General features: G+C 35.5%; 1 protein-coding gene across 7 annotated transcripts in view; it reads left to right on the forward strand.

Moving 5' to 3' along the window:
* LOC127450871 (histone deacetylase 5-like) overlaps positions 1-14,812 on the forward strand; it is a 144,239-nt gene that overhangs the window by 117,857 nt on the left and 11,570 nt on the right. For all 7 annotated transcript variants that reach the window (XM_051715311.1, XM_051715313.1, XM_051715306.1 and 4 more), the window contains 9 exons: positions 3,489-3,654; positions 3,859-3,992; positions 4,077-4,197; positions 4,900-4,949; positions 7,875-7,982; positions 8,069-8,124; positions 12,103-12,190; positions 12,456-12,575; positions 12,659-12,756. In XM_051715311.1, coding sequence (XP_051571271.1) covers positions 3,489-3,654; positions 3,859-3,992; positions 4,077-4,197; positions 4,900-4,949; positions 7,875-7,982; positions 8,069-8,124; positions 12,103-12,190; positions 12,456-12,575; positions 12,659-12,756 — 941 coding nt within the window. The remainder of the gene's footprint in view (positions 1-3,488; positions 3,655-3,858; positions 3,993-4,076; positions 4,198-4,899; positions 4,950-7,874; positions 7,983-8,068; positions 8,125-12,102; positions 12,191-12,455; positions 12,576-12,658; positions 12,757-14,812) is intronic.

The raw sequence follows: 14,812 nt of genomic DNA on the forward strand, positions 1-14,812 counted from the left end.
GCACGGCTTTAGTGTCTTGAATAGAAAAGAGAGAGTTGGAGTGAAAAGGAGGATTGTGAGTATTTGTGAGAGTGTGTACATATTTAGCTAAAGTTAGCAAAAGTCTACAAAAGTTGTGAGTTATTCTGTAGTAATTAAAATTAGCTTTATATGAAACAATAGAAGTGTTTTGTATTTTCCCATTTAGATAGCCAAGTAAACCCAGTGTCCCCAGAAGTTAACTATATCTGACAAAATGTTCCTTTTTAGACATGTGCTTGATAAATTATGTAAAAAAAAAAAAAAAAAAAATGGGTTAAGATTACTCTGTAGTCATCAAAAGTAGCTAAACTATAGAAGTCTATGGTATGTCCCCATTTAGATAAATAAATGCGGACATATCATATTTAGGTAAATAAACGTGTGTTCAGGTTTTGCTATACTTGTAAGGCCATTTTTAATTTGTATTTTTTTTGTCTTCACTATTGTGCTGAAACTTGTCAAGAACCAACTTGAGGACTCTTTGAAAGGCTCATAATATTGTTTTGCATTAAGTCTACTGATATCAACAGGTTTCTGTGAGGATTAGTGATAGGGTTGGGTTTTAGCAGAGATCATCACCTCTTTAAACAACATTGTGTCTATGAGATGTCCTCACTACTATAGTGAAACCAACATGTGGGTTGGCATACCTTTAACCTCAAGCTCTTGTACAAAGAAAACAACTCGTAAAAAATGTTGTCATGTGCATATGTCCCTGGTTGAATAAACACTGTAGCCCTTATCCACTCTAGCGCCATCTTTGATTTTTAATGGGAATGACAACGAGGCTGTGAGGGATAGACTTACCATCTCTTACCATCTCTTCAATAGCATGAACGGTATAAAGCTGTATAAAGCTCCTAGGTCACATCTGATTTTCCACTACTCATGTTGCCTGGAGTTCTTTGTCTAGAATGATCCAAAAACAATTTAAACTGCAGTACAGCCCATTGAAGAGACAGGAAGTCTATCCCTCACAACCTCGTTGTCATTCCCATTAAAAATTAAAGATAATAAGTGAATAAGGTCTGTTGCATGTGTTTCTATCACACGTTGTACTGCATCAGTGGCTTTCTCCTTGCACACACACACACACATGCATAGTCTTCTTCTCTGTTCTGCTGATATAATATAAAGCAGACTCTGAGGCTGTTTACTGGAGGGGACTCTTGAGTAGATTTTGGCAGATGTTCGCTGGATTTCGTTGAGATGCTCCACGTGCTTGGACTGATGTTTATTCTCTCTCATAACTTAGTCTTCACACACATGTACATTTATGTTCTGTCACTGGTCTTAGCTGGGGTAGAATGGTTTCTCTTAAAATCATCAGATTTTATCCATCAGATGACATACTTTAAGTTTGCATTCTTTCATGCTTGGCTGAAGTGATGACTGTGGCTTGCTTTCCTGTTTGGTTGATCTTAGCTGGAGCCACTGTCAAATACTTTGGCAGTGCTTTAAACTCTCAAAACTAAGGTTTATTGAACTGAATTTCATGAAAAAATTAAATGTCTTTTTGTTGAATTGAATTGCACTGGATTAAAGTGTAATTTAACTGGGCTGAATAACACTACTAAACTAAACTGAACAAAATAAAACTACTGAACTGAACAGCACTGAAGTTAATTTAAGTGTGGTGGATTGAACTAAGCTGTATTTAACTGCATTGCACTGAACTGAATTGAATTAAACTTTTCTCAGTTTAATTAAACATTTCTTGACTGATCTGAATTAAACTGTTATGAACTGAACTGAATTTAAATGTACTTTAGTTGAGATTAATTAAACTGCAGTAAACTGAATTAAACTTTACTGATATGATCTGAATTAAACTTCTGAACTAAACTACATTAAACTGTTCTGAACTGAACTAAATTAAACTGTTCTGAACTAAACTACATTAAACTGTTCTGAACTGAACTAAATTAAACTGTTCTGAACTAAACTACATTAAACTGTTCTGAACTAAACTACATTAAACTGTTCTGAACTGAACTACATTAAACTGTTCTGAACTAAACTGCATTAAACTGTTCTGAACTAAACTACATTAAACTATTCTGAACAGAACTAAATTAAACTGTTCTGAACTGAACTAAATTAAACTGTTCTGAACAGAACTAAATTAAACTGTTCTGAACTAAACTACATTAAACTGTTCTGAACTAAACTGCATTAAACTGTTCTGAACTGAACTACATTAAACTGTTCTGAACTAAACTACATTAAACTGTTCTGAACTAAACTGCATTAAACTGTTCTGAACTGAACTGCATTAAACTGTTCTGAACTAAACTACATTAAACTATTCTGAACAGAACTAAATTAAACTGTTCTGAACAGAACTAAATTAAACTGTTCTGAACAGAACTAAATTAAACTGTTCTGAACTGAACTAAATTAAACTGTTCTGAACAGAACTAAATTAAACTGTTCTGAACTAAACTACATTAAACTGTTCTGAACTAAACTACATTAAACTGTTCTGAACAGAACTAAATTAAACTGTTCTGAACTGAACTGCATTAAACTGTTCTGAACTAAACTACATTAAACTATTCTGAACAGAACTAAATTAAACTGTTCTGAACAGAACTAAATTAAACTGTTCTGAACAGAACTAAATTAAACTGTTCTGAACTGAACTAAATTAAACTGTTCTGAACAGAACTAAATTAAACTGTTCTGAACTAAACTACATTAAACTGTTCTGAACTAAACTACATTAAACTGTTCTGAACAGAACTAAATTAAACTGTTCTGAACTGAACTAAATTAAACTGTTCTGAACTAAACTAAATTAAACTTCTAAAGTGAACTGAATTAAACTGTACTGAACAGATCTGAATGAACCTGAACAGAACTAAATCAAATCTGAACTAAATTAAACTGTTCTGAACTAAACTACATTAAACTGTTCTGAACTAAACTACATTAAACTGTTCTGAACTAAACTACATTAAATTGTTCTGAACAGAACTAAATTAAACTGTTCTGAACTGAACTAAATTAAACTGTTCTGAACTAATCTACATTAAACTGTTCTGAGATTAATTTAACTGTTCTAAACTGAACTGAATTAAACTGAACTGTACTGAATTTAAATGTACTAAAGCTGAGCTGAATAAAACTGTGCTAAATTGAATCAAACTTTACTGAACTGAATTAAACTGCTCTGAACTGCATTAAAGTGTTCTGAAATAAACTACATTAAACTGTTCTGAACTTAACCAAATTGTACTTCTAAACTGAACTACTTTAAGCTGTTCTGAACAGCTTAAAGAACTGAACTGATTTAAACTGATCTGAACTTAATTAAACCATTCTAAACTGAACTAAATTAAACTTCTAAAGTGAACTGAATTAAACTGTACTGAACAGATCTGAATGAACCTGAACAGAACTAAATCAAATCTGAACTGAATTAAACTGAACTGAATCTGGATGTTTATGTGTTTTTTCTGCAGTATTTGGACCAGCAGCATGTGCAGCAACTGAATGTATTCCAGGCCTCTCTGTCCATCACAGGAATGCCTCACAGACCCCTAGGAAGGGCACAGTCCTCCCCCGTCACTTCTAGTCTTAAAGGAACGCCCATGTTAGAGATACCCATCAAACATCTCTTTACGACAGGTACACCAGACAACTGTAAATCAATCAATCAATCATGACAGACTGTAGAATTGATTTAAGCAGAAACTGGGTTAAGATAATACACTTACTAAATAGAACGTAATGTACCATAACTATTTTAAAAAGGAAGGGATTGATATTGATAAAGGCTCACCAGATTTTTGTGTATTTTATACACTCTCTCTCTCTCTCTCTCTCTCTCAGGGCTGGTATATGACACCTTCATGCTAAAGCATCAGTGCATGTGTGGGAACACAAACATTCATCCCGAACACGCTGGTCGCATTCAGAGTGTTTGGTCAAGACTTCAGGAAACAGGGTTGCTTGGTCGCTGTGAGGTAAGTGTGCCACCTGCTGACAGGTGGAAGAAAATCCAGCCAGAATCATATGACTGAAATTAAGTAATGTTTGTTTGTTTGCAGAGGATCAGAGGAAGGAAGGCAACACTAGATGAAATCCAAACTGTGCACTCTGAGTACCACACACTGCTGTATGGCACTAGTCCCCTGAACAGACAGAAACTGGACAGCAAGAAACTTTTAGGTGAGTGTTATAGGGTTTCTTTCACTGAGGAAGCTCAGTATATGTGTGTTTGTTCTCATGGTGTGTGTAAGGATCTTGTGTGCACTTGGGGAGTAACAAACTTAAAGTAGCAATGCTACTAACTTTACTTAATTTTTCATTAACGTGGCAATAGCTTGTAGCTTGATGAGCTACAATTTGAAAGGAGCTTCCCCAAAGCTGCTTGCGTATTTAGTTGCTGTCTTGAGGGTTCTCCTTCGAGTACTCCATCCACAGAAGCTTTCCTTGCTCACTTCCAGTCTGATGCGTTGCTTTAGCAAACCTCCTCTGACAGCCGCCTGGGCTTTTTATAGGTTCTAGACATTTGCCCACCCCCGCTTCTGAGTCACCAGCGAAGAGTGTGTGTGTTGGGGGGTGTGAAAGTTCAGCCACAGTCAGAGTTTTCATTTGCCATCACTCCACCACCTCCACTTTTATATGAGACACACTTTGAAGGAGTGCAGAATGTTTTGACCTTGAGTGCTCTTTGTTGATCAGCGAGACAGATGCTCTGGATAGTTGCGTCATTGTCATCCAACAAGCATCCTCCAGACTGAATTTGCATAGCCAATTATGCAATTACCTGAATAGATTATGTGTGAACAACAGATATGGGCCTAAACCTAACAGTATGGGAAAGCATCATCCACAGATTAACTTTTAATTTTCTTTTTTCTCCACTAGGTCCAGTCAGTCAGAAAATGTATGCTGTCCTGCCATGTGGAGGAATTGGGGTGAGTATTGCCCATCCGTCACACCTTTTCCTTAAAGAAAAGAATCAATCAGCATTCATAATGCATGGAACTTCCAGTATGCAATATGACATATTTCAAAGTAAAACAGAATATTCAGTGTGAAATAGACATGTGCAGATATTCAATAATAAGGTATACAGTGATAATTAACATGCACGATATTGTTATCGGGAGCACTTCAAAATACCGTGAAAATTTCTAGATAACTTACTAACCAAATTGTTTAGATTTTTCTGAATGCACTGTAGCATTTCCATCAATAAATCAACATTCCCTACACTCTCTAACACTTATAGTAATAGGAAGACATCCCAAAATACTAGGAAACTCTAAAATTCATGTTTCTTTATCAATTAAACTTCTCCCTCAAAATATTTCCATTATTGTTACATTCGCAATGAAAATAAAATGTAATGAGTTAGATAAATGCAAAATGGAAGCATTCAACTCAGACTTTTGAAAGCCACCATGTCTTATTGAATCTTATATGGTTTGATCTTTGCAAAGTTGCTTTCTTTGTGATCTTTTGATTTAAAAAGTACAAAACAAGGAACTAAATCTTGTAATTAAGAACAACAGTAAAGTTTATTCATCTTTCAACCTGTTTTGTAATTCAATACAATACCATTGCGTGATAATACCGTTTACCGTGATAAATGCTTCAGCAATTATCATGATATAAAATTTGATACCGTCACATCCCTAGTGTGAAACAATGTAGGGCAGGACTTTTGAGATTTAATCGGCTCCTGAAAAGTGGAATATGATATTATTGGTTAATAAAAATGTTCCATGCCAATACGGCCTTGTTTACATGATCAGAAAGCAAAAGTATGTCAGAGGCATTTTTCATCCAGTTATTGAAATGTATTTTATTTATATTTTTATAACAGCAACAACAATAATTCTAATAAGAATAATATTGCATTGCTAATTATGTAATATGAAATATTTCTGAGTGATTTATTATTGGTTAATAACAAATTGTGTACAGGAAGACCAGGGACATAGAAAGTAAATAGGTAGAGGTCAACCAATATATTGGTTTTACCGATTAATCTGTGCTTATAGTTGCTGTTCGGAACTATTGGTTATCGGTAAAACAACGCAGATATATATATATATATATATATATTTTTTTTTATTCCTCCATGTTCCTCTGAGGCCAAAACCCTTCATCTAGAGAATCTTAAGAAGGCTTAATTTGGTGATTGTTTATATATAGAGCATCATAACGGTGCCAAGACAATGTCATCATCACTGTTTATAGACTAATTTATGATTATTAATGCAAAATGTTATATATATATATATAAAAAGACACATATGACAACTGACAAGCTATTAATGTTATTTTTAAATTATGCTCTACTGTTGATTAATTACTGCCCATACAGTATTTATTAAAGGGATAGTTCACCCAAAAATGAAAATTCTCTTCATTTCCTCACACTCATGCCATCCCAGATATGTATGACTTTCTTCTGCAGAACACAAACAAAGATTTTTAGAAAAATATCTCAGCCCAGTAGGTCCATACAATGCAAGTGAATGGTGATCATACATTTGTAGGTTCAAAAATCTCATTAAGGAAACATAAAATAATCCATGTGACTCCAGTGGTTAAAGCCATATCTTCTGAAGCGATATGATGGGTGTGGGTGAGAAACTGATAAATATTTAAGTCCTTTTTTACTCTAAATCTCCACTTTCACTTTCAGATGCACCACATGTAACTTTTAGATGTAAAAGGGAAAGTGAAAGTGGAGATTTAGGGTAAAAAAGGACATAAATTTGTATCTGTTTCTCAACCACACCTATTATATTGCTTCTGAAGATATGGATATAAAAACTAGAGTCATATGGATTACTTCTATGTTTCCTTTATGTGATTTTTGGAGCTACAAAGGTCTGATCACCATTCACTTGCATTGTATGGACCTACAGTGCTGAGATATTATTCTAAAAACCTTTGTTTGTGTTCTAATAAAGAAAGAAAGTCATGCACATCTGGGATGGCATATGGGCGAGTAAATGATGAGAACATTTTCATTTTTGGGTGAACTATCCCTTTAACCCATATGACGATGTATATTGATTCTGTTGTAATACATTGTAGATGATTGTAAGAGTGCATGTTTTGTTTCCCTTCTGTGTTTGTGTGAGCTGGAAGCACAGACATTTCAAAATAAGAGTCCTTAGTGTATTTCAAGCTTGTTTGTAATGAAAAGTCCCACATTATGCACCAAATCCTGTTATCCAAATGAGATTTTACTCATTTTGGACTCTGCAGCCTCTATGTCTGTGCCTATCACAGTAAAGAAAGACTAAGAACATTTTAAAAAATTCAATAAATCGATTTTAAAAACTATCGGCCGATTAGGCCAATAGGTCATTATAGTACTGCTGTAATTATTTCCACCTTTTTACTGAACGCAGAAGTGTTCCATGATTCATAAAAGATGCCTGTTTTCAATTTCCAGTCTCCAGTGTTTTCACTCGCATCGACCTATGAAAAATAAAAAAGCATGTGGCTCCATAGTACCGGTACTTTAGAGCTGCGATGACTGTTTTTTGACTGTGCCTCACCTGAGTGGGTAGATGACATGAAGCGATGGTCTGAAGTTAGTTATGTTGATATCAATAACTACTTTGAGTTGCTGTGACACCTAAAAACTGCACAAGTTGAGCCTGAAATTAATATTTACTCCAAATAACATTTAAATGGTTGTTTTCCGTCTGGATCGCTTACTTTGGTATTTTTGACTTTGCTTCTTACTGAGACCAGAAACTGAAAACAAGCAATCAGCATCATCATGCTGCCACTCAGTGATTGCTTAGGAAAAGTTTGGATACTTATACAGTATATACTGATATATTACGTCATGGTAATATACCTTGTAGGTGGACAGCGACACGGTGTGGAATGAGATGCACTCGTCAGGTGCAGTGCGTATGGCAGTGGGCTGCGTCATTGAGCTGGCATTTAAAGTCGCCGCTGGGGAGCTGAAGGTTCATATTTTTCGTTTAATATATTTTATTACATTTTCTTATGCTTCCTTTAACTTCTTTCCCCTCTATCTTTGTTTGTGATCTAGAACGGTTTTGCTGTGGTCCGTCCTCCTGGTCACCATGCTGAAGAATCCACTGCCATGTGAGTTGGAACATTGTAGTTTTGAGCCACCTTTCAAATAAAAAAATAAAATAAAAATACAGTATATATACATAAATAAGTCATATACTTTATAATGTTCTGTTAACAGTGCACTAAGACTACATAAATAATTACACCAAAAAATAACTTTTGACCAGGATGTGTAAAACTATGTGCATGATGTACAAAAAAGTGTTTTTATTCTACAAATGGTGGGTGGCCCCTCTTGGTGGCTGCCATGTTGAGTGTATATATATATATATACACTATATTGCCAAAAGTATTCGCTCACCCATCCAAATAATTGAATTCAGGTGTTCCAATCACTTCCATGGCCACAGGTGTATAAAATGAAGCACCTAGGCATGCAGACTGCTTCTACAAACATTTGTGAAAGAATGGGCCGCTCTCAGGAGCTCAGTGAATTCCAGCGTGGTACTGTGATAGGATGCCACCTGTGCAACAAGTCCAGTCGTGAAATTTCCTCGCTACTAAATATTCCACAGTCAACTGTCAGTGGTATTATAACAAAATGGAAGCGATTGGGAATGACAGCAACTCAGCCACGAAGTGGTAGGCCACGTAAAATGACAGAGCGGGGTCAGCGGATGCTGAGGCGCATAGTGCGCAGAGGTCGGCAACTTTCTGCAGAGTCAATCGCTACAGACCTCCAAAGTTCATGTGGCCTTCAGATTAGCTCAAGAACAGTGCGTAGAGAGCTTCATGGAATGGGTTTCCATGGCCGAGCAGCTGCATCCAAGCCATACATCACCAAGTGCAATGCAAAGCGTCGGATGCAGTGGTGTAAAGCACGCCACCACTGGACTCTAGAGCAGTGGAGACGCATTCTCTGGAGTGACGAATCACGCTTCTCCATCTGGCAATCTGATGGACGAGTCTGGGTTTGGCGGTTGCCAGGAGAACGGTACTTGTCTGACTGCATTGTGCCGACTGTGAAGTTTGGTGGAGGGGGGATTATGGTGTGGGGTTGTTTTTCAGGAGCTGGGCTTGGCCCCTTAGTTCCAGTGAAAGGAACACTGAATGCTTCAGCATACCAAGAGATTTTGGACAATTCCATGCTCCCAACTTTGTGGGAACAGTTTGGGGATGGCCCCTTCCTGTTCCAACATGACTGTGCACCAGTACACAAAGCAAGGTCCATAAAGACATGGATGAGCGAGTTTGGTGTGGAAGAACTTGACTGGCCTGCACAGAGTCCTGACCTCAACCCGATAGAGCACCTTTGGGATGAATTAGAGCGAAGACTGCGAGCCAGGCCTTCTCGTCCAACATCAGTGTCTGACCTCACAAATGCGCTTCTGGAAGAATGGTCAAAAATTCCCATAAACACACTCCTAAACCTTGTGGAAAGCCTTCCCAGAAGAGTTGAAGCTGTTACAGCTGCAAAGGGTGGGCCAACGTCATATTAAACCCTATGGATTAAGAATGGGATGTCACTTAAGTTCATATGCGTCTAAAGGCAGGTGAGCGAATACTTTTGGCAATATAGTGTACATATATATATATATATATATATATATATATATATATATATATATATATATATATATATATATACACACTGGCAGCCAAAAGTTTGGAATAATGTACAGATTTTGCTCTTATGGAAAGAAATTGGTACTTTTATTCACCAAAGTGGCATTCAACTGATCACAATGTATAGTCAGGACATTAATAACATGAAAAATTACTATTACAATTTGGAAAAAAAAACTACTTCAAAGAGTTCAAACTACTTCACATCCTCCATGTGCAGCAATGACAGCTTTGCAGATACTTGGCATTCTAGCTGTCAGTTTGTCCAGATACTCAAGTGACATTTCACCCCACACTTCCTGTAGCACTTGCCATAGATGTGGCTGTCTTGTCAGGCATTTCTCACGCACCTTACAGTCTAGCTGATCCCACAGAAGCTCAATGTGGTTAAGATCCATAACACTCTTTTCCAATTATCTGTTGTCCAATGTCTGTGTTTCTTTGCCCACTCTAACCTTTTCTTTTTGTTTTTCTGTTTCAAAAGTGGCTTTTTCTTTGCAATTCTTCCCATAAGGCCTGCACCCCTGAGTCTTCTATTTACTGTTGTACATAAAACTGGTGTTGAGCAGGTAGAATTCAATGAAGCTGTCAGCTGAGGACATGTGAGGCGTCTATTTCTCAAACTAGAGACTCTGATGTACATATCCTCTTGTTTAGTTGTACATCTGTCCTTCCACATCTCTTTCTGTCCTTGTTAGAGCCAGTTGTCCTTTGTCTTTGAAGACTGTAGTGTACACCTTTGTATGAAATCTTCAGTTTTTTGGCAATTTCAAGCATTGTATAGCCTTCATTCCTCAAAACAATGACTGTCTGACATGTTTCTAGAGAAAGCTGTTTCTTTTTTTGCCATTTTTGACCTAATATTGACCTTAAGACATGCCAGTCTATTGCATACTGTGGCAACTCAAAAACAAACACAAAGACAATGTTATGCTTCATTTAACGAACCAAATAGCTTTCAGCAGTGTTTGATATAATGGCATGTGATTTTCTAGTACCAAATTAGCAATTTAGCATGATTACTCAAGGATAAGTTGTTGGAGTGATGGCTGCAGGAAATGGGGCCTGTCTAGATTTTATCAAAAATTTCTTTTTTCAAATAGTGATGGTGCTGTTTTTTACATCAGTAATGTCCTGACTATACTTTGTGATCAGTTGAATGCCACTTTGGTGAATTAAATACCAATTTCCTTCCGAAACAGCAAAATCTGTACATTATTCAAAATTTTGGCCACCAGTGTGTGTGTGTGTGTGTGTGTGTGTGTGTGTTTGTGTGTATGTATATATATATATATATATATATATATATATATATATATATATATATATATATATATATATAATATATATATATATATATATATATATATATATATATATATATATACACACACTACCGTTCAAAAGTTTGTGGTCACTTGACTGAAATGTTTCTCATGATCTTAAAAATCTTTTAATCTGAAGGCGTATGCTTAAATGTTTGAAATTAGTTTTGTAGACAAAAATATAATTGTGCCAACATATTAATTTATTTCATTACAAAACTAAAATTTTATTTAAAAAATTGAAATTGATGACTTGGACCAAATAATAAAGAAAAGCAGCTAATAAGTGCCCAGTATTGATGGGAACAATACTGTTTAAAAAGCATCCCAGGGTGATACCTCAAGAAGTTGGTTGAGAAAATGTCAAGAGTACATGCAAAGGGTGACTACTTTGAAGATGCTAAAATATAACACAGTTTTTATTTGTTTTGGATTTATTTAGTCACAACATAATTCCCGTAGTTCCATTTATGTTATTCCATAGTTTTGATGACTTTACTAGTATCCTTAAATGTGAAAAATATTACTACACAATATTAGTATAATATATAAACTTGAAGCGAAAAAGTGTGCTTTACACTGTGCAACTACAATTACAACACAAGAACAATCTACTCTTGAAATTATGTACATTGCAAGGAAGGCAAGATAAATATGTAGAAATAAAAAAAATAGATACTATATATATATATATATATATATATATATATATATATATATATATATATTATTATTATTATTATTATTTTATTTATTATATAATTATTATAATATTATTTTGTTGTAATTTATTACTGTTAATATCTTTGGCTGTTTATAGAATTAAATAATCAACCTCGTGATTTTTGACCAGTTTGTAGAAAGCCGAATGAAACGGTAATAATGTTATTATTAGGTCAAATGTTAACCTTTTTACATTTTTTAAAATATTTTTTTCTAGGACCACCTAGCATCAGTCAAAAAAGTTATTTAAATGTTCCAGTGTTCACCATAAGGGGAGTTTTGGGTGCCCAGATGTTTGTAATATAGAAGGGAAAATCATTTATGGGGGTTCACAGAGTTTTAAGTCCACTCTTTTCTGTGTGTCTCTCGGCAGGGGTTTCTGCTTCTTCAACTCAGTGGCCATCACTGCCAAACTCCTGCAGCAGAAACTCGGAGTGGGCAAGATTCTAATTGTAGACTGGGTGAGTTTTGCATGATACACAGCCATCTATGATGTAACACTCTACATTAAAAAAGCTAGTTATATTAAAGTTGTATTGTACTGATTCACTCCATGGAGATAAGAGCTCATTTTGATAGATGGAAAAGGAAATGGTCCCTACATCGAATGTATTCATTATTTCATGACACACTCTAGACGCTGTGAGAATAACTGTATTTGTTTGTTATATGTCATACCATACTAATTCCAAGCATGTTTCAAAACTCTTTCACTCTGTTGTATAGGATATTCACCATGGAAATGGGACCCAGCAAGCCTTCTACAATGACCCCAATGTGCTGTACATTTCCCTGCATCGCTATGACGATGGCAACTTTTTCCCAGGCAGCGGCGCTCCCGAGGAGGTAACAATCTTGGCTATGATGGCTGGACACATGACCAGAGTGTCTCTCATTTCTAACCGATCCCCTTATTGGTCCATCTTTAGGTGGGTGTTGGTCCAGGAGAGGGCTTTAACGTCAACATTGCCTGGACTGGTGGAGTTGAGCCACCTATGGGCGATGTGGAGTATCTCACTGCCTTCAGGTTAGATATGCACTTCATTCGCCCTCTCTTTTATTATTTGATCAAACTGTGATTTTAAAAACTCTCAAAAAGTATTTTAAAGATTTAATTTCAAAACAAAATTCCATCAAATTGAATTGAGTAATCTTTAATATTTTTTTTTAAATAAAAAAAAAAACTAAAGTGTTATCAATGTAATTTTTGTTAAACATGACACAATTCAATTTGATAGAATTTTGTAATGAAATTGAAATTCTTACATTTTAAAGACAAGACTAACATATTTATTTGAGTGTGGACTTCCTTAGAAAAAGTGTCTTAAAAGCTCATGCAAAGCATAAATTATAACTACACTATTATTATTAATACTTTCAGTTTAGAACACTGAGAATTACAAAAAAACATGAATCCTTGTCAAAGTTAAAAAAGTCGTATCCTAAACTATAATGACCCAATATGAATCTTTAATTTTCACTAGCAGGGCCAGATCTCCATTTGTGATTCTTGTCTGTGCAGCATATTTTTGAATCAAAGAAATCTTGTCTGTGTTGTGTTATGCTGAAGGTTCACCTTGGCAAGAAGGGTGGTGGGATAGCTGCTATTTATAACCAATCTTTGTCCTGTAAGGAAGTCGTTTCTGTAATTTTAGTTCCTGTGAGAATCTAGCAATGGAATAGTAAGGAAATCAATCAGTACTGTTATTAAAGGAATAGTTCACCCAAAAATGACAATTTGCTGATAATTTACTCACCCTCAGGCTATCCAAGATGTACCTGAGTTTCTTTCTTCATCAAAACAAAATTTAGATTTTTAGGATTTCATTTCAGGCCTTCTCCTTTAAACAATGCAAGTGAATGTACTCCATTTGTTGACGGTCCAAAATGGATATTTAGGGTGCATCAAAATAATCCACACGACTCCAGTCGACAAATAAAGTTCTTCTGAACGCAAACGATTGATTATTTTGAGAAACAAAACAATACTTATATACGTAAGCTCATTGGTAAGGTCACACGTCACGTGGAGGAGGAAGCAGGAAGAGCATCATTGTTTACAAGAGAAACTTGCACAGACCACAGACCAAGCGCCGTTCACAAACCAAAACAGTCCAAAACAATTTCAAACATGATGTCGGAGGATTTCAATTTTAGAAGACATGAGGACATTGTAAACAATGACACGCTTCCTGACTCCTCCTCCACGTGACGTGTGACCTTACCAATGCGCTTACGTATATAAGTATTGTTTTGTTTCTCAAAATAGTCAATCGTTTGCGTTCAGAAGAACTTTATTGGTCCATCCTCCTCCACCTTACCAACGAGCTTACATCATCCCTCTCATGAGCGCACGTCACAGAGATGTACGGAATCGAACATTTGTAATTAAAAAGTATATAAGTATTGTTTTGTTTCTAAAAGTAATCAATTGTTTGGGTTCAGAAGAACTTTATTTGTCGACTGGAGTCGTGTGGATTATTTTGATGCACCCTGAATATGCATTTTGGACCGTCAAAAAATGGAGTACATTCACTTGCATTGTTTAGAGGAGGAGGCCTGAAATGAAATCCAAAAAATCTTAAATTCTTTTTTGATGAAGAAAGAAACTCAGATACATCTTGGATGGCCTGAGGGTGAGTAAATTATCCGCAAATTTTAATTTTTGGGTGAACTATTCCTTTAACTATATATCGCCCTCCTAAGCATAATTCCTGTTTTTTTTATCAGAGTTTTCTGAACTTTTAACATTGTGTGTCCCTAATTATGATACGTTTCTTATTGTTGGTGATTTTAATATTCATGTTGATGACTGCACTGACTGCAAATCAGCAGAATATTTACAACTTTTAAACTCGATTGATTTTATTTAACATGTCAGTGGAGCAACACACAATCTAGGGCATACATTAGATCTTGTAATTTCATATGTAATTCCTACTGTTGTAAATAATACAATTGACTTTTCGGTCTCAGATCATTACTGCTTATTTTTTTACATTTTAGCTGATAATTTAAGGGCTCCCACAGAGAGGATAGTTAAGAAACGTTATTATTAATACATATACTTAGCAATGCTTGTG

This window comes from Myxocyprinus asiaticus, chromosome 13 (assembly GCF_019703515.2).
Source record: "Myxocyprinus asiaticus isolate MX2 ecotype Aquarium Trade chromosome 13, UBuf_Myxa_2, whole genome shotgun sequence".
NCBI lineage: Eukaryota > Metazoa > Chordata > Actinopteri > Cypriniformes > Catostomidae > Myxocyprinus > Myxocyprinus asiaticus.